At 53.2% G+C, this 20000-nt stretch overlaps 1 protein-coding gene across 2 annotated transcripts; it reads left to right on the top strand.

Moving 5' to 3' along the window:
* Positions 1-5605: 5605 nt before the first annotated feature.
* Nyap1 (neuronal tyrosine phosphorylated phosphoinositide-3-kinase adaptor 1) lies at positions 5606-16271 on the top strand. Of its 2 annotated transcripts, XM_050131111.1 has the most exons (7): positions 5606-5708; positions 6976-7130; positions 8563-8918; positions 9880-11391; positions 12295-12507; positions 12956-13065; positions 15387-16271. In XM_050131111.1, exons 2-7 carry the CDS (start codon positions 7060-7062, stop codon positions 15636-15638), a joined length of 2514 nt encoding a protein of 837 aa, XP_049987068.1. In that variant the 5' UTR covers positions 5606-5708; positions 6976-7059; the 3' UTR covers positions 15639-16271. The 2 variants fall into 2 exon arrangements, with proteins under 2 accessions (XP_049987068.1, XP_049987069.1); XM_050131112.1 differs by lacking the exon at positions 5606-5708 and having other exon boundaries at positions 5974-7130; positions 12298-12507.
* The last annotated feature ends 3729 nt before the right edge of the window (positions 16272-20000 follow it).

A 20000-nucleotide genomic window follows, 5' to 3' on the forward strand; every position in this document is an offset into this window, starting at 1 on the left:
AGAGAGAGAGAGAGAGAGAGAGAGAGAGAGAGAGAGAGAGAGAGAGAGAGAGAGAGAGAATGTGTGTGTACGTGAGCAAAAGAAAAGCAGGGGCCAAACCACCTCCGGGGCTTCCTCTCGGGGGAGCCGACTGGGGGGAGGAAAATGAAAGCCACTAGAGACCCAGAGACAAGTAGAGATGACAGACTCGAACAGAGGGCCCCGAATTCAGAGCACCCAGGACAGGAAGAAGCAGCTGGGACCCAAAGTTGGATATTTCTTGCTTGAGATCCAAAGTCGTCCCCAACACGGGTCTCCAGGGCCAGGGGCAAAGGGGTGAAGCGGCTCCTCCCCTGAAAGGGCCACCCCGAGGCCTCGGCTGGGCCTCAAGCCCACCCCACCCCCACCGGCTCCCCCATCGCTGGTTAGGCACTGCCCGCCAAGCCAAGCGCCCCGCCCAGCCCGGGAGTCCTACCTACCTCTCGGGCCTCCGCCACCGAGCTGAGCTGGAGAGAGGACCTGGGGACTAAAGACGTCCTTTTTTTTCCCCTAAGGCCTCTTGGGCCCCCGGGCAATGCAGGCCACCGCAGACGGCAGTCAAGGGCTACCTAGTGCTCCCCGGCGTCTGCATCTCACTCTGCCAGGCATCCCCGTGGAAAGTTTGCAGTTGAGACGAGGAGAAACCGGCGCGTCCACGGCGGAGCCCAGGCTCGGCCTCGGCTAACACTCCGCGGGTCTTCCCGGTCGCTGTGGGAGGGGGCGGCTCAGCCCCCCGTCGGACGGCTCCAGGTCCCTGGAGTGGCTCTCTCAAGGCTCCTCCCACGTGGCCCCACTGGATGTAACTCTGGGCTCCTCTGCTCCGCTCCGTCTCTGTCTCGGTCTTGGCCTCTCTCTTTCTGGGCTGTTGACAACCCCCACACCAGGAAGTCCTGCCTTCTCGGGCCTGCTCACTGCTCCTCTCCTCCTCCCTCCTCCCTCCTGAGGCTCCGTGCCAGCTGGCCCGGAGCCAGGCCTGCCACAGCCGCAGCCGCAGCGTACAGTTGCCGCCGCCGCCGCTGCTGCTGCTCGCTGCTGCTGCTGCTGCTGCTGCTGCTGCTGCTGCTGCTGCTGCCGCGGCCCCAAACTGGCTGCTTTAACCCTACACCTGCCGGGACCCAGCCAGCTCTTCCTCGGAAGGAGGGGCGTGGAGGGCGGAGGAAAAATAGGAGGAGCCTGCGGGAGGCCAGGGATTCCCTTACTTGTAGTCTGTTGCTGCCTTTGGTCCGCTGGCTCGCCAAAAAGAGTCGCGGGGAACGTGCCAGACGAGTCCTAGGTACCTGGCGGTCCTTAAATACCTAGTAAATATTACCGAGTGGCTGTGATTATCACAGAGTCACTGGTTTTCACCGTAACTTCACGAGAAACTTCCCCTCCCTACTCTTTTTCAAAAGCGAGTGGTTATGAAAATTTTTAAACATGCCCCAAAGTAGAGGAAATAGGATAATGAACGCCCACGCGCGCCATCATGGACGTGTGACAATTATTAGCTCTACCCAATCGTGTTTCATCCCTCCAATACCTTTTGCTCGGATTCTGCTGCAGTCTTTGACTTTTTGTAGCGTGTGTGTGTGTGTGTGTGTGTCACACACATTTGGAGGTCAGCTTGCAGGAATCGGTTCTTCCCCCATGTAAGTCCCAGGATGGAATAGTGCCAGCCATCTGGTTTAGCGGCAAGTGCCTTTACCCACGGAGCCGTCGTGCCTACACTGTTCCTGTATTTGTCTCATTGTTGTTTTGTTGGGGGGTTCACAACAGGGTTTCTCTAGCCCCGACTGTCCTGGAATTCGCTTTGTAGACCAGGCTGTCCTTGAACTCAGAGATCGGCCTGCCTCTGCTAGGATTAAAGATGTGCACCACCACAGCCGGGCGCTGTCCCTGTATTTGAAATTCAATGTCTGATACAGTGTTATTCCCTCTCTTCGGCCAGGAAATGGAGAAGCAGAATATCGAAAGAGGCTGTTGGTAGTAGGACGGAGGCCTCTGTGGCATATTGCGCATGCGTGTGCAATTGCACACACCTGTGTGTTTGTTAGCTAGAGGACCACATTGGGTGTCCTCTATCACTCTCCACCTTATTCCTCTGAGACAAGATCTCTCCTGAGGGAAGAGCTTGGCTGGCAGCCAGCAAGCCACAGTAATTCTGCCGTCTCCGTCTTCCACAGCACTGAGGTTATAGGCACATATGGCCATGCCTGGCTTTTTACTCGGGTGCTGAAAGATTTGAACTCAAGTCCTCACACTTGTGCAGCAAGACGTTTTACCTGCTGAGCGCCATCTCCTCAGCCCCCAACAGGTATCGTCGCTACAAAGTCATCTATGTTCTTCTCTGTCCATCAGCTACACACAAAGGTAGATCTGAAGATGAGCTTGCTCAACTGTATTTCCCACGATGGTCGGACACGTGCCGGTGACCACAAAACTACCCCACAGGTGTCCCTGAGGACCAGTCCCAGCTGGCCACAGGCATAGACCCCCTCCCCACCTCCTACCCTTTCCCTCCTCTCCCATACTATCCCCTTGATCATTACGAGGGAGAATTCACACACACAAAGGGTCTGCACGGTGCCTGGCAAGGAGAAACAAACTCCCAACTGCCATTTTTCTGTCTTGGCACTGATAACTGGCGTTCTGAGTGGGAGCCTTTCATCCAAAGCAGGATGGAAAGGCGGCATCTGCTGTCACTCGGGAGTTGGGAAGGAGATGGGTTCTCATTAATTTTACTCAAACAAAACTGTTCTTAAGTCCTAACTGGGTGTGGCAGTACATGTACAAGTCCATAAACCCCAGATCTTGGGAGGTGACCTAGAGGCAGCCGCAGCTACGTGAGATCCTGTTTTCAATAGCGGCAGAAAGACAGATGACAGACAGATGGAAAGAAGAGAATCCTCGGTTAGGCTGGGGGTGTGGTTTTAGTAGGGTGCTTGCTTCATATAAATGAAGCCTGGGTTCCATCTTCAGCATAAGTTGGCCATGTGTGTGGTACACACCTTTAATCCCAGCATTCTAAGAGGTTCAGAATGACTAAGAGGCTAGACTCAGGTGGTGGTGGTGGCATATACCATTAATCTCAGCGCTGATTTAGGAGGTAGAGGCAGGAAACACATAATTTCTTTTTAAAGATGGTTTTTTTTGTTTGTTTTTTGGTGTTTTCTTTTTCTTTTCTTTTTTTTTTTTTTTTTTTTTTTGAGACAAGGTTCCTATGTAGTTTTGGTGCCTGTCCTGGAACTAGCTGTTGTAGACCAGGCTGGCCTCGAACTCACAGAGATCCGCCTGCCTCTGCCTCCCGAGTGCTGGGATTAAAGGTGTGCGCCACCACCACCCAGCTAAAGGCAGGGTCTTCTATAGTTCAAGTGAGTAGCCAAGTGAACACCTACCTGATCCTTCTGCCACTATTCAAAAATTACAAGTATAAGCCTCACCTGACACCCGTGGAAAATTCCAGCCACTCTTATTGTGGTGGCAGTGTTGGTGATGGTGCTGGCCATGGAACCTAGGCATGTTAGGTGAGTACTCTACCGCCAAGCCACATTTCCACCTTTTTTACTTTTTTTGTTTGTTTGTGAACTTGCTTTGTAGACCAGACTGGGCTTGAACTCACGGAGATCCACCTGCCTCTGCTCCCAAGTGCTGGGTTAAAAGCTTGCAGCCACCACTGTCCGGCTTGCAATTTTTTTAAAAAAAAATAATTCCTAGCTAGGAGTGTGGTTGCACACTCCTTTAATCCCAGCACTCCAGAGGCAGGGGCAGGTGGATCTCTGAGTTCAAGGCCAACCTGGTCTACCGCGTTGAGTCCCAAAATAGGAAGGGATGCACAGAGAAACCCTGTATTGAAAAACCAAACGTGGTCTGGAGAGATGACTCAGTGGTGAAAAGCAGTGCTGCTCTACCAGAGGACCCGAGTTCAAGTCCCAGCACCCACCACAGGGCAGCTCACAACTGGCTGTAACTCCCTCCAGTTCCAGGGGATCTGACACCCTCACAAAGACAGACGTGCACACGCCAATGCACATAAAATAAGAATAAATAAGTCATTTAAAAAAAAAGCAATTCCAGTCTCCCACCCCTCATCTATTTATTCTTTATCTTTTGTTTTTGTTTTTGTTTTGTTTTTCGAGACAGGGTTTCTCTGTGGCTTTGGAACTAGCTCTTGCAGACCAGGCTGACCTTGAACTCACAGAGATCCGCCTGCCTCTGCCTCCCGAGTGCTGAGGGCTACCACCGCCCAGCTATTCTTTGTCTTTTTTGTCTGTCTTGCAGCAGCCATAGTAAACAAAGGCAGTAGTAGCAAGGTCCTAAAGTCTAGGAAACGAGTTTCCCACATACTCTCCCTCCGGATCTAATCCTTATTATGGGCCTCTTATAAAGGGCTCACAACCCCTCTTCCTTCCTGAGGGCTTTTTATTTAAGTCTCAAGCAGGCTACAGCGGCTTTGAACTTGTGTGGCTAAGGATGACCTTGAACTGAAGAGCCTCCCACTTCCACCTGAGGAATGCCAGAATCACAGGTGTGTGCCACAGCGCGCCATACCTCCAATAATATTATTTGAGGCAGGTATGAAATGAGTCATGGATCCGACAAGTAACGAGATTTGCTTGAGGCCACACAGCGCACCAGCAAAGACTTTGCCGCATTGCAAAGCATCCACAGGTACCAAGGATTAGGGTGTGCAGACTGCAGGAATCCCAATTTTCAGTTAGTGGAGGGTACAGCCGAGGTCTTCTTGACGCTAATTTACCCAACCACAGAGCTATGTGTCAAAACTGATCCAAGCAAGGAATTTGTCAAGGGGTTGATGAGAAAAGGAGGGGTGAGATCACATCCCTCACCCCTCCCAGGCTGTGCCCAGGGTGGTCTCGGGTAGAGGCCAAACTGGTGCGCCCAGATCCTGACGGGCGGCGCCCACGGTGTCAAAGGTTAGTAGAGGTTAGTAGAGGATGACTTGGACCGCGGGGGCGGACGTGCGGGGAGACTTTGAGCCCCACACGAAGGAACAAGGTCCGGGCGCCTGGGAGGCTGCAAGGGAGGAGGCCCAGCACCAAGCCAGCCAGCTCTCCTGCCCTCCCCTCACCTAGGGCGGGGTGGGGGTGGGGGCACCGCGGGGACTAGGCCAAACGAGCACGTCCCCTGCTGAGCAGACGCCTCGATCTCCGGGCGGCCGACTCGGAGCCCCTCTGCCAGCCTCACCGCTTGGCAGCACCCAGGGACCGCAGCCGCAGCCTCCCACCCGGGAGCGCTAAGGCTCACTGGGCAACCGGGTGGGTGCGACCTCCAGACTCCCGCTGGGGGGCGCCGCTGAGCACCCCGCTCCGCTTGGGGTTTGGGAGACCCAACCCAGCACCGCCCGTCTGGGCAGGGGGCTCGGGTCGCTTAGGACCAGATACCCGAAAGCTGGGGAGCGGGACTCCCGCACCCCAAGACCTGCCTCTCGAGCTCCCTTGTCCGCTCCGCGGGCCCTGTGCTCTCCACCCCAACCTGCTGGTGCAGAGCCGCACCGCCGTTCCCGCTCTGTCCTTGGAGGGTGTGGAAGGGTGGGTTTGGGGCCGGGGGCGGGTCTGGGGGCGGACCCGGAGGCGGGGCTGTCTCTGCGGCAGGGCCCAGTTCGGCTCCCCCGGTCTCTCTCTGTCTCTCCTCCTCCCTCCTCCTGCTCCGGGCGGAGCCCGGCATGGGGGGGCCGGCGCCCGGCAGGCCAGGTACGGTGATGTAGAAACTGGGGAGGCTTCATGCGGGGAGGTGGTGATGGGGGGGACTAGGGGCAGGGAGGATTGGCGGGGCGAGAGGCGGAGACACCCAGGATAGCAGGACAAGGGGAAGAGGAGGGGGTGCCCCGGGAACCTGGGGCCTTTGGATGGAGAGGGGGGGGGGGATGAAGCAGGCCAGGTTTGGAACAAACTGGGGAAGGAGGAGGACGGCTGTGAGGAGGGGCTCCAGGGAGGAGACGTGAGGCTGAAGGCGAAAGGGAGAGAGTGTGTTTGGGGGAAGGGACGCAAAAGCGCAGGTAAGGAGGCCGCAGCCCAGAAGGTTGCCATGGGGCCAGACTGGAGACCCCCGCCCCCGCCCCCGCCAGGGTGGGATTCAGGGGCGGGACTACTTAGGGGAAAGCCGGGGTTCTCCCAAATCCTGAACGGAAAGAAGGTAGATTTGATTTGGGCCATCAGCAAGAGGAGGGAGGCAGAAACCATTGCTGAAGGACCAGGGTGCTCGAATAGAGGTGGACGGAGGTCCAGGCCCAGGATTGGAAAAGCGGGCACTCCAGGGAGTGAAGGTAGATGGATGGGTGGGATTTTAGTTGCCCAACTCAGTCTCACCATCCTTCCTTCTGCATCCCCACCCTGTCCTGACGATCCCCCATTAAGCCTCAGGGCCCAAGAGAGGGTAGCAAACCTAACTGCCCCCCCCTTCCCTAGCTGGGTGCAATGTACGCAAGTAGGCCCTGAGCACAACTCCTTGTCCGTAGGTGTGACCAGTTCCATAGCAGATTTGTGTGCTAGAGGTCTGTGTGTGTCGGTGGGTGTGTCGGTGGGTGTTTATGTCTGTGTTCGCTGTTCCTGGGTTTGTGTTTACCTATGCCCCTCTATGTCTGCCCCAGTTTGTAGGTACATCTGTGGCGGGGTACTGTGTCTATACGTACTGTGTGCCTACAGAGTTGCTGTATGTTTGTGTGGTCTGTGGGGCTCTGGTGGTTCAGGATGTATTTACACAGGATGGGGATCGGTGTTAACCTGATCTCTCCAGAGTGGCCCCGAACACCTTTGTCAGGGTGTGTGACTCTGCACACACACACGCTCGTACGTCTGTCTGTCTGTCGTCTGTCTGTCTGGGAGGGGTCCCATAGACTGTACTGGATATTCTGCGCCTGTGTTTTCCTCCTCGGGAGACCCAAATCATGTCTCTGCCCCTTCTCCTCCCTCCCCAACCCTCTCTTCCCTTGTCTCCTTCTCACCTGTCCCCCTTCTCAAGTGGATCCAGGACCCAGGGAGGGCCGCCCCCCGGACCTGGTGGCGTTAAGCAGGGCCCCTCAGCCCCCACCTCTTGCCCCACGACATGAACCTTCTCTACCGAAAAACCAAGCTGGAGTGGAGACAGCAGCACAAAGAAGAGGAGGCCAAAAGGAGGTAAGGCCCTAGCCTGTCCCTCGGCCTGTTGCACAGTCCCCTGGGCCACAACCCCTCCCCTCCTGGAGCCCATCGGCCTTGTCGCTGATGAGAGCTCTTTTCCCCAGTTGGTTTTTGACTTAGCACAGAATGGCTGCCAGTGTCCATGCTTGGTTCCAGTCTTGTTCCTGGCTCCCTGAGAGAGGGGTATGGCTAGGGCATGCCTTCCAGCTTTGGAGAGAGCCCTGTTGGCTTTTCTTTATGCCTATGGGCCCCGAGTCCCTCCCCAATTCTCTTTTCTGTTATTCTAAGGCTGGCTGCTGGCTTTCCCCTGTCACCTGATCTTGGAAAGGGCAGGCCCCTCTGTCCTCACAGGGTCTAGGGAGAGGGGGGTCATTTTAGGGGCCTCGAGACCATTCGTGTGTCTCACCCAGTCTCCTCTCGTGGAGGAAGTGACTGACTAAAGAGGTGTGTGTATGTGTGTGTGTGTGTGTGGCCTTAGGGGATTTATAGGCTAAGTCCTACAGAAGAGCAGGTGGAGACCCTCATACCCCCCACTCTTGCATCCCTCCCAACTCTTTCTCCTTGCCCTCCCAGGAACCCAGGCCTAGCCTCTCTCAGCTTCCTCCTCCTCTTTTCCCTTTGACTGCACAGCCTCTTGGAGCCTGAGTCAGAACCACCTCCCAGCTCCCTTCTCCCTCCTCGCAACTGTGGAGTTTAATTCTTGTTGTTAATTAGATTAATCAGAGCGATCACTACAGCGATCTCTCCCTAATGAAGGGTTAGTAGACAGGGCCTTAATGGGAGCCCACCCCACAGCAGGCAGCGCTCCCCTCTTCTCTGCCAGCCGCCCCCCCCTTCACTCACCCAGGACAGGGAAAGGGAATAGGAGTGAGCTGGGGAGGTAGAGAGAGAGAGAGAGAGAGAGAGAGAGCGCAAGCGAGCAGGAGAGGGGGAGAGAGGGGGGGAGAGTGCCCAGAGAGGCCTAGTGATTCAGTCATCACACCCTGTGTCTGGGAGAGATGGCCTGTAATGTGACAGGGGCCACAGTAGCTGGGCATGAAGGGAGGCCGGAAGCCAGGTGTGGGCTAGCATGTGAGGGGAGTCACAGGGGCAGGTGTGTCTGCTTGTCTGGCAGGTGGCTGTTGCCTGGACTGTATCTTTCTCCATGGAAGATACTGTGTGCCAGTTAGGTGGTCGGTCAGCCGCAGGGAGACCGTCTTACATATATACCATTTCTTTCCTTTCTCACCCCCTAGTGCTTGGCTTTCCTTAAATCCAAAGAATCAGCATTCCTGCCTTAGACCTTCAGATGTCCCTATCCCGGGCTCCTATCCTCACTGGGGAAACAGTTATTCTGCTCTTGAAAAGCCGTCTCCTCCTGAGACAGAGGAAGGCAAGTTGGAGGCCTGCTGTCTAACTTCTGTTCCATCTTGTCTTCTTTTCTCCCCAGCTCCAGTAAGGAAACAGCCCCTACAGCCCCAGTGGGGCCTGGGGCTGTCCCAGGGCCTGGGGTCCGAGTGCGGGACATAGCCTCGCTTCGAAGGTCCCTCAGGATGGGTTTCATGACGATGCCCGCATCCCAGGAGCACACCCCTCACCCCTGCCGCAGTGCCATGGCCCCACGCTCTCTCTCCTGCCATTCGGTCGGCAGCATGGACAGTGTAGGGGGTGGGCCTGCAGGAGGCGGGGGAGGTCTCACAGAGGATGGTAGCACCCGAAGACCCCCGGCTAAGCCCCGGAGACACCCCAGTACCAAGCTCAGCATGGCAGGATCAGGGGCAGAGACACCGCCAAGTAAGAAAGCAGGTGAGACACCCACCCTGTTCTCCTAGTCCTCTTTGGAGGAAGCTGGCAGCCGGTAGGATCCATTCCAACCAAGGGGGGGGGGCCTCTGGGAGGGTTCATTCAGGCGAGAGCCAAGGAAGTGGAAGGTTCCATTCTCAAAAGGAATAGGGGGTTCCTTTTAGGTGGACCTCAGATGAACCATTCAAGGGCAGGAGACACTCCCTCAAAACAGCTCTTGGGAAAGGCCACAGGGGTGGGTGAGAATTGCAGATCCTGGGGTTGGTAGGGGGCTGAGGTAGGATGCTTCAGGCTACACGATGAGACCCAGTTTCGAAAAGCAAGCACACGAACAAAAACTTGAAGAAAAGACAAAAAGCAAATCAACGAAACCCTAAACACGATGGCCCAGGCCTCTAATTCCAGCACTCAGGAGGCAGAGGCAGGAGGACCTCTGAGTTCAGGGCCAGCCTGAACTAAATATTCAGGCTAGCCAAGGCTACAGAGTGGGACCCTATCTCAAACAAACAGCAAAACAAAAAAAAAAAGGAGAATGAAAAAAAGAGAAAAAGACTGGGAACTGCCTTGAGGGAAAGGAACCTAGTGGGCTCTGAGTGGAAGGTTGTCGGAAAGGTATCTAGATGAATATGTCCTTGAAGATGGGTCAAGAGGTCAGAAAGAAATTCTCCCCCTTTCCTGTAGAATGAGTTCAAGGTAAGTCTGGGCAGCTTAGAGGCCCTTTCTTTAAAGAGAAAAAAATTTATGTAAGAAAAATGCAGTGAGAGGCTGGGGTGTGACTCAGTGGTAGAGCACCTGCCTAGAATCCCCAGTGAGGGGCTGGGGTGTGGCTCAGTGGTAGAGCACCTGCCTAGAATCCCCCAGTGAGGGGCTGGGGGGCGTGGTCAGTGGTAGAGCATTACCTGGCATGTTAGATGCTCTGTATTCAATAATCTGCATTTCTTTTTCTCCTTCCTACCCTTCTTAGGCTCTCAAAAGCCAACCCCTGAGTGTCGAGAATCTAGCCGTAAGGTTCCGCCACAAAAACCCAGGCGAAGCCCCAACACCCAGCTGTCTGTGTCCTTCGATGAGTCTTGTGTCCCGGCCCCATGTCCTCGAGGGGGGAACCTGCCCCTGCAACGCCTCGGCAGGGCTTCTCGAGTAGCTGGAGACCTGGACGCAGGTGCTCAAGAGGAAGAGCCCGTGTACATTGAGATGGTGGGGGATGTCTTTCGTGGAGGTGGACGAAGTGGAGGAGGCTTGAGCGGGCCTCCTCTTGGAAGTGGAGGCCCAACCCCTCCAGCTGGTGCCGATTCGGACTCTGAAGACAGCGAGGCTATATATGAAGAGATGAAGTACCCCCTGCCTGAAGAGGCAGGAGATGGCAGAGCCAAAGGGCCTCCTCCATTGATGGCGCCCTCCCCTCCACAACAGCCTCATGTCCTCCAGCCCCACCCCCACCCTCACCGCCGTCCAGCTTCAGCCCTCCCAAGCCGGAGGGATGGGACACCCACCAAGACCACTCCTTGTGAGATCCCCCCACCTTTTCCCAACCTCCTTCAGCACCGGCCTCCACTCCTGGCCTTCCCCCAAGCCAAGTCTGCTTCCCGAGCCCCTGGCGATGGGGTCTCAAGGCTACCGGTCCTTTGCCACTCCAAGGAGCCAGCCGGTTCCACCCCAGCTCCCCAAGTGCCTGCACGAGAGCGGGAGACGCCTCCCCTGCCGCCTCCGCCTCCTGCTGCCAACCTGCTATTGCTGGGACCATCAGGCCGAGCCCGGAGCCACTCAACGCCATTGCCACCTCAGGGCTCTGGCCAGACCCGGGGGGAGCGGGAGCTCCCCAACTCTCACAGCATGATCTGCCCCAAAGCGGCAGGGGTACCGGCAGCCCACCCTGCCCCAGCTGCCTTGCTCCCCGGCCCCCCCAAGGACAAGGCCGTGTCGTACACTATGGTGTATTCTGCGGTGAAAGTGACCACACACTCCGTCCTGCCAGCTGGTCCACCCCTGGGTGTTGGGGAGCCAAAGACGGAGGAGATCTCGGTTCTCCATGGAATGCTTTGTGCCAGTTCGAGGCCCCCTGTACCAGGGAAATCCAGCCCCCATAGTGGGGCTATGGGTTCAGCAGCTGGGGTCCTGCACCACCGTAGCTGCCTGGCATCCCCCCACAGCCTTCCGGATCCAACTGCAGGCCCCCTGACTCCCCTCTGGACTTATCCAGCCACAGCAGCTGGCCTCAAGAGACCCCCTGCCTATGACAGTCTCAAGGCTGGGGGGGTGCTGAATAAGGGCTGTGGAATGGGAACACCATCTCCCATGGTCAAGATCCAGCTGCAAGAGCAAGGGACTGATGGGGGTGCCTTTGCCAGCATCTCCTGTGCCCATGTCATCACCAGTGCGGGGACACCGGAAGAAGAGGAGATGGGGGCCGCCTTTGGGGCAGGCTGGGCTCTACAGAGGAAGGTCCTGTATGGAGGGAGGAAAGCAAAGGACCCGGACAGTGAGTGAGGAGGGGGGATTGGGTGTGGGGGTGTTGCTGGTGGTTTGGGGTTAGGGGTTAAATATTGAAGGGAGGTATTTAGAAATGGCAGGTCTATTGTCCTGTCCAGGGAAGTTTTCTGGGAGACCAGATAGATGGGGATGGGGAACAGAATGAATGGGTGGGGGAGGGGAGATATCTCTGAATGTTCAGGGAAAGGTAAAAAGGTCTGGGACAGGGGCTAGGGGGGTGATCCAGCCACATCCTGCTCCACCCTCTGCCCCTCCCTTCCTTGGGCTGCAGGGGTGTGTGTTTGTGAGTGTGTGCACACTAGGAACTAAACACAGCTGCCTCCCAGCTATTACCATGGCAACCCATCCAGACAGGAGTGAGAGGAGAGGGAGGCCCCTACCGTTGCCAGGCAACGCAATGCTCTGCCAGGCCTGCTCTCAGAGATGGGCTTAGTTCACACACGGCCCTTCCCCCCACTCTATACACTCAATGTAACCCCCATACCCTCTCTCTGAGATCAGGATTTGGGATTCTCCCCACAGAGAGACAGCACCCCTGTTTTCCAGGGTGTTCATTCTGACCCTGTCTGGTCCTGGAGAGGTTTTAAAAACCAAAGCTAGGGTCGAGAAGGACCCTCTGGCCAGGGGAAGGGTTTTCTGAACAGAGCACATATATATGATTCTGAGTCCCAGTGACGGTAACAATGGGGAGAAAGGAAGGTGACAGGGCTGGGTCTGGGGTGGGTGTGTGTGCGCATGTGCGTGTGTTGAAGTGTGAGGTCGAGCCTCTGCCATTCCTGCTGGGATTCACTGAACGGCGACCCATGCTGTATTGCATGTGCCTGCTGGGGATAGAAAGGCCCCTCCCACCTGCGGGCACTGAGTTTTTTTGTTTGCTTGTTTGTTATCCCAGCAGAAGTCGAGGATGGTGCCCGGGCCTGGAATGGCAGTACAGAGGGTCCCGCCAAGGTGGAGCATGAGGACAGGGGCCAGGTGGCATCAGGGATTCCTGTGAGGAGCCAGGGGGCAGAGGGTCTGCTGGCCAGGATCCACCATGATCGAGGAGGGAGCCGCACAGCGTTGCCAGTCCCTTGCCAGACTTTCCCGGCCTGCCACCGGAATGGAGGTGACACCTTGCTCTCATACTCTATACAGAGATGGGTGGGTCAGGAATCTGCCAGGGTCCACCTGGGACCAGCCTGCCTGACTTCCTATCAACTCCATGTCTACAGTTATTAACCTTTGAACAGTATTTCTCGTACTTTGAATGGAACCCAGGAGTTCCCTCAAGCAAGGCAGGTGCTCTACCACCAAGCCACACCCCAGCCCCTCACTGGGGGATTCTAGGCAGGGGCTCTACTACCGAGCCACACCCCAGCCCCTCACTGGGGGATTCTAGGCAGGGACTCTACCACTGAGCCACATCCCCAGCCTAGATCCCTGAATCTCAACACTGTATCTCCATCTCCTTTCTTTTCATGAAGCAGGGGACAGTTTGGCCTACAGCCTCTTCAGGGAGGTGAGGGACCAGACTTCTGTAGGTCTCTCTTCTCATTTCTGGTTTCTGGGCCTAGATTTCACAGGAGGGTACCGCCTGGGTCGCTCTGCCTCCACCTCTGGAGTCCGTCAGGCTGCGCTCCATACCCCTCGGCCCTGCAGCCAGCCCAGGGTTGCCCTGAGTCAGGTGAGCATCTGGTCTTTGTTTTATCTTTGAAGGAGCAGCAAGAGAAGGCTTGGGTATGGAAAGAAAGGATAGACCCACTCACTCACCCGTATAATCTAATCTCTGACCAAAAAAAGCTGAGGAAAAAAAAATTCATCTGGAGTTAGTTGGGCTACGTAAAAAAAATCCTGCCAGGTGGTGGTGGAACACACCTTTAATCCCAACATTTAGGAGTCAGAGACAGGTGGATTTCTGTGAGTTCAAGACCAGCCTGATCTACCAAGTGAGTTCCAGGACAGGCTCCTACAGAGCCTACAGGGAAACCCTGTCTCAACAAAACAAAACAAATCCTGTCTGAAAATACCAAATTAAAAAATACTAAATAGAGTAAGAAAGAGATCATGGCACTATAAGGCACGTCCCTGTGACCCCAGTTTGGGAGGTGGGAGCAGGAGGATTGGGAGTTCAAGATCATCCTTCCTAGGCTACATATTGAGTTCCAGCCCAGCCTACAAGAAAAAAAAAAAAACCCAGAAAGAAAAAGGGGGTACAGAGATGGCTGGACAGTTAAGAGCATATCTCCCCGCCCCCTGCGAAGGACCAGAGTTCAATCCCAGCACCCCACATTGTACACTTCACAACCGCCTCTAACGCCAGTTCCAGGGGCTCCAATGTCTTCTGGCCTCCAAGTCCAAATGTATAGCATATACTCACACAGGCACATACACAAATAAATGAAAAATCTTAAGAAGAAAGTGGGCTGGGAAATGGCTCTGTGGGTAAAGGCGGTTGCCACCAAGCCTAAGAACTGAGTGAGTTTGGTCCTCAGAAGCCACGTGGTGGAAGGAGGGGACAGACACCCAAAAGTCTTCTGACCTCTGTGAGCTGTGGCGTGGGCCAGCCAGTCCCTCAAACATAAAATAAATGACATGCTTTTAATTTTTTTTAGTAAATAAATAGGAAAGGAAGATAAATGAAAGAAAAGGGAGAAAAAAAATCAGACTGGGACTAACCAGTGGACCTGCACAGGCTGAAGGAAACAGGAACTAAAGACAAAAATAGACAGGATAGGATGGGGCTGGGTAGCATGGTCACCTAAGCAGGGCCCTGGGTGGTGGCCAGTCTGGGCCGTGACTGTCTACGGGTACCTTTAGTGGTTTAGAAAAGACCCCCTTCGAGGACAAATTTGAAAAATGCCTGTCTGGTCTGGAATGACTAGTATTTTTGTTTAGTTGGTTTTTGGCTTTTTTTGTTTGCTTGTTTTTGGAGACGATGAAGGATCTCATGGTCTTCTAGAACAAGATCTTCTTTTTTTATTTTTTGTTTGTTTGTTTTGTTGGTTTTTTGAGACAGGGTCTCTCTGTGTAGCCCTGGCTGTCCTGAAACTCACTCTGTAGACTAGGCTGGTCTAGCATTCAGAGATCCTCCAGCCTCTGCCTCCCAAGTGCTGGGATCAAAGGCGTGGACCACCACATCCTGATACATTTTACTTTTTTTTTTTTTTTTCTATATTATGTAGTCCTGGCTGGCCTGGAACTCATGTAGATCAACCTGGCCTCAAACTCATAAATCCACCTTCCCAAGTACGGGGATTCAAGGCTATGATAAAAGGCACAGTCCACTAACCCCAACTTTTTCATTTGTTTGTGATGGTTTTATTCATAAATTTCAGACTGACCTCCAGCTCACTAAGTAGCTGAGGGTGACCTTGAACTTCTGATTCCCAGAATGCAGGGATTACAAGAATAGGCCCCACGGCCTGATTTAGGAGGCGCTAAGCTTTTGAACCTAGGGCTTGGCCAGTGCTAGGCCATCACTCTATCAACTGAGGGACACTCTTAGCATCACAAGGTCTTTTCTTTGATAATTTCACATATGTATATTATACATTTTGATTACTCCCATCACCCCCACGCAACAATCTCTCTCCCATACTTGTCATCCCCCAGCTCCTCTGGCCCACGTTCCTGTCTTTCTGTTTTGTTGGAAAACGGGGTCTTTTTTTTTTTTTTTATTGTTTTTGTTGTTTTGGTTTGGTTTAGGTTTTTGGGTTTTGTTTTTGTTTCTTTGAGACAGGGTTTCTCTGTGTAGCCCTGGAACTCACTCTGTAGACCAGGCTGGCTTCTTAGGGCCAGGCAAGCCTCGTCTAACACCAGAGTGCATCACTGGGGAAAGGGTGCCCCAACTGGAGACCTGTCCCATCACACCCACAACCTGGGAAAGAGGACCCGCAGCCAGACCTGGGGGAGGGTTTGTTTCTACAGGAGGTCGTTGGTTTGGGCACAAGGTCCTTGACATCCCCTGTCGCACATATTTTTCTTTCTCTGGGGTTCCTGGCACAGACCCACCCTGTGCTGCCTCTGCCCCTGCCGCCCCAGCCCGCCCGGGAGCGCGACGGCAAGCTCCTAGAGGTGATTGAGCGCAAACGCTGTGTGTGCAAGGAAATCAAGGCACGTCATCGTCCGGACCGGGGGCTCTGCAAGCAAGAGAGCATGCCCATCCTTCCCAGCTGGCGGCGGGGCCCTGAACCCCGCAAGTCCGGCACCCCACCCTGCCGCCGGCAGCACACGGTCCTGTGGGACACTGCCATCTGAGGATGCAGGGGCGGCTTGGGACGCCTGGATTGGAAGGGGAGGAAGCCTGCCCAGGTCTACTTGAGACTTGAGAGATGGAGGGATTAGGAGAGAGGGTTCTTACTAGGCCCATCGTGGGGACTTGAGGTGCCAGTAGCATCCCAAGAAATTTGGGGGAGGAGGAGGGTTTGCTTGATGTTGGAAGGAAGGGTCTGAGCGTGTAGATCCCTCTTCTTGAAGCGAAGGCCAAGGTGGAGATCACCATGGGAAAAGGTGGGGTTTGGAGGAAGTTGGGGGTGGGGCATATAGGAGATTGACTGGAGCGACAGGGAAACTAGCTCTTTTATTGAGAGCCCGGGGGAGCGGGGAAGGGTATTTATTTTGTTATTTATTTTAGTCTGGAGGGCAGTTCTGGGCTCTTCTGACCTACACCTGAGTAGGAGTTGGAGACCCGAGGCTAAATTTGCACTCTCCCCAAGGCCAGTGCCTAAAGACCTCCGCCATCCTTGCCCAGCTAAAGTGGGGGGATGGGTCAGCTTGGGGAGCAGTCAGAAGGCAGAGGTTCAGACAGTGACAGTATTTCTAGTTTTCCCAGAATTTGGTAGTGAGTGTGGTCTGCTGTGAAACAGGCATTTTATTTAGTTCTGGGGTAAGGGTCTAGCCAGGGATGGGTTGGGACGATGGGGAAAGAGGGAAAACTTAAGTGGGTGGAGGGGGCGGGGTATTTATTTAAATTAAAAAAAAAAAGCTGTCAGGAACTTTTTTTAAATTCCTTTCTTTTCAGAATAATATATTAAAAGACTCATGATCCAAGAGCTGGCTCCTTCTATTTCCCCGTGTGCTCTGTCTTGTACACGTGCTCCTTTTCCCACGATGCCCTGGGTGGGTGGGAGCCGCCCTCATCCGTCACACGGAAAGGCGGAGTTTCAGGTAAGTGGGAAGTCCATCATGCTGTCCGTCCCTTAGTTTGTGTGGGTGATGAGTGCAGGTGTGTGTGCCCCCAGTGTTATGCACGTATGTGTTTGTAAGTATGCACCCATGAGTGTGGAAGTCAGAGATTGGTCTCGGAATCAGTGAACCTGGAGCTCATCAGTTCTGATTCTGATAGACTAGCTGGCCCGGAAGCTCCAGGGATCTGCCTGTGTCTACCTGGGGTCACGGGTGTGAATGCCTGCTTTTTGCTTGGGAGCCTGACACTCAAACTCAGCTCCTTATGCTTGCTTGACAAAAACTTGATCAGCTGAGCCATCCCCGCTGTCCCCCACCCCACCGCCGGTCACTCCATTCTTCCTGAGCTTTGCTGTGTTCTGGCTGCGCACTGGTGCAGAAGGAATGCTCAGACCCAGGAGGTTTGCACTCTGCTGACCTTGTAGTCCTCCCCGGGAGCTGAAACTCCCAGACTCCCGTAGATTCAGCTGCAGGACTAACGGAGGAGAAGAGGGCTGTTGGTCACGGGACAGGTGAGGATGCTGGGGTTGTAAATTTGCAGTAGAGCATTTGATCAGAATCTCACAGGGAAGGGATTGGGGCGTAGGTCAGCAGTAGCATTCTTGCTCAGAATCTCCTAGTGAGGGGCTGGGGATGCGATTTAACACTTGTCTACATTCGTTCCACGCCTAAGGCTCAATCACCTACACCACCAGTAACAAATAATGATGAGATTATTAAAAAATCATGACAGCGCTGTGAATTTTCAGAATTGAGGAAACTCCAATTAGGAATTAATTAATGGCCTGGCGATGGTGGCACACGCCTTTAATCCCAGCCCTCAAAGACTACTCAAAAAAAAAAGAAAGAAAGAAAGAAAGAAAGAAAGAAAGAAAGAAAGAAAGAAAGAAATTAATGCTAGTTTGAGAGGGGCAGTGGGGTGCAGTTCTGCAATCCCAGCCTTTGGGGAGGTGGAAGGAAGAGCCAAAATTCAAGGCCTGCCTGAGCTATATAACAAGACCCTGACTTAAAAATGCCTAGCTAGAAAATGAAGAGAAGACAGGTTTGGTGGTGCAGGCCTCCAATCCCAGCCACAGAGAAAGGCTGGAGAGTCAGTGCTCAAGGTCAAAGCGAGCTGAGGCCCTGCAAAGAACTGGACAAGACCAAGACCGGTGATGACTCAGGGGTTAAGAACACTTACAGCTCCTACACAGCACCTGTGTTTGCTTCCTGGTACCCACATACCGGTTCCTAGCTGTCTATAACTCCAGTTCCAAGAGATCTAACACCTTCTCTTGGGATCCAAAGGCACCAGGCATGTATACAGTGCATATACCATACATACAACTGGGCAGTGGTGGCTCATGCCTTTAATCCTAGCACTCAGGAGGCAGAGGCAGGTGGATCTTTGTGAGTTCGAGACCAGCCTGGTCTACAAGAGCTAGTTCCAGGACAGGCACCAAAGCTACAGAGAAACCTTGTCTTGAAAAAACAACAAACCAGCTGGGTGAAGGTGGCGCATGCCTTTAATCCCAGCACTCGGGAGGTAGAGGCAGGTGGATCGCTGTGAGTTCGAGACCAACAGGCTCCAAAGCCACAGAGAAACCCTGTCTCGAAAAAGCAAAAAAAAAAAAAAAAGAAAAAACAACAAATCAAAAAAAACCCCACAAAAACATACATACATACAGTCAAAATATATATATATACACATAATATACACACACATATATTTTATATTGTAATATGCATAGTATTTTTATTATAAATTTATTTATTTGGAAAATAAAGGGGCTTGATAAGGTGGCTCAGCAGGTAAACTGCCTTGCTGCCAAGTCTGATGGCCTGACTTTGATCTCCAGGACCCCCATAAAAGGAGAATCAGCTCCCACAGGCTGTTATATGACCTCCAAGTGCACATTATACACCACACTCACATAGCTATAGAGCGAAAGGAAAAAGAAAACTAAATAGTGCATTAATAACGCCATCAAGAGTCATAGTGTAGGACTGGGCACAGTGGCGCACACCTTTAACCCCAGCACTCAGGAGGCAGAGGCAGGCGGATCTCTGTGAGTTTGAGGACAGCCTGGTCTACATAGTGAGTTCCAGACCAGACAAGACTCCAATAGTGAGATCTTGTCTCAAAAAAATAAAAAAAATCAGAATATGGGCCCGGCGATGTAGCTCAGATGGTGTTTGCCGCATACATCAGAGCCCTGAGCGAGGTCACAGTGAGTGTGAAGCCTGTAATAAAAAAAAAAATTATTATACAGCTGTATAATAACTATCATTATTGTGTTATATATAAACAGTAACGTTAACAAATATATTAAAGTATATTTAATAAGAAATAGATTAATTAATAAAACCAACATTTTGTAGAGTCATTTTAAAAAAGGAAATCTAGAGGGTAAATTCCTGTTTATAACACACACATCCATACCCCCTAAACCCCATACCCCCCATACACTCATACCCACACACACCCAAACCCCCACACCCATACCCACACATACACACACCTATACCCCCCACACCCTATACCCCCTTAACCCCATATACACTCATACCCACACATACACACATCTATACCGCCCCACACACACACCCCATACCTCCCACAACTCCCACCCCAGGCTGGAAAGTGACTCAGCAGATAAGGGCACTGGTTTCTCCTGTAGAGGACCCAGGTTTGGTTCCTAGCAGCTTCGAGGTTCACGAACATCTGTAACTCCAGCTCCATGGCACGTGACGTCATTCCTCCTCATGTGTGACCTCGTGATAAACAGGACATAGGAGGCAAACACTCATAGATAAAATGCGTAAGTCTAAAATTAAAACTCACTACATTAAAAAACAACAAGCACCCGGTGTGATGGCTCGGAGGGTAAAAATGCTTGCTGCCAAGCCCGGTGAGCTCCGTCCCATCCCCAGAACCCGCACAAAGGTGGCTGGAGAAAATGGACTCTGCAGAGTTGTCCTCTGGCCTTGACAGGAACACCGTGATCAGGATGCGCGCACACACACAATAAATATCTTCAGATAAAAGGGTAATTTATTTGTTTGAATAACCAGGAGTAAGGACTTGGCCGTACATTTCAATAGCTTAATAACAAAAGATGACAGTTCTCAAATGAATTTCCCATAGCCCTAAGGGACTCATTTAGGAAACCCGATAAAATTGGAACGTTCATCCAGAATGATAATGGGGAAAACCAGAACATTCTGAAACAGAATAACAGGGTGACCTGCCTTCCTGAACGCTGAAACATAAAATCGGAACATGTCGGCCCTACAACAGAACTCAAATATCACATAACTCCTCGGAATAAGAAGCCCTGAGAGACCCTGGCATCCGGCACTTACCGGAAAGGGGGCTGTTAGAAAGTAGTTCGGAAAGCGGTAGCACGCGCGTCATCCCAGCATTCAGAGGGTAGAGGTAGCAAGATGAGAAGT

Source organism: Alexandromys fortis, unplaced genomic scaffold (assembly GCF_014885135.2).
Source record: "Alexandromys fortis isolate MF-2015 unplaced genomic scaffold, M_Fortis_MF-2015_v1.1 scaffold_370, whole genome shotgun sequence".
NCBI classification, from domain to species: domain Eukaryota; kingdom Metazoa; phylum Chordata; class Mammalia; order Rodentia; family Cricetidae; genus Alexandromys; species Alexandromys fortis.

Bases quoted from the DNA above. Each gene is read 5' to 3' on its own strand.
- Nyap1 (XM_050131111.1), top strand. From the start codon at position 7,060: ATGAACCTTCTCTACCGAAAAACCAAGCTGGAGTGGAGACAGCAGCAC. The intron at 8,919-9,879 runs GTGAGACACCCA...TACCCTTCTTAG, and splicing joins ACCGCCAAGTAAGAAAGCAG to GCTCTCAAAAGCCAACCCCT. The intron at 12,508-12,955 runs GTGACACCTTGC...TTCTGGGCCTAG, and splicing joins GGCCTGCCACCGGAATGGAG to ATTTCACAGGAGGGTACCGC.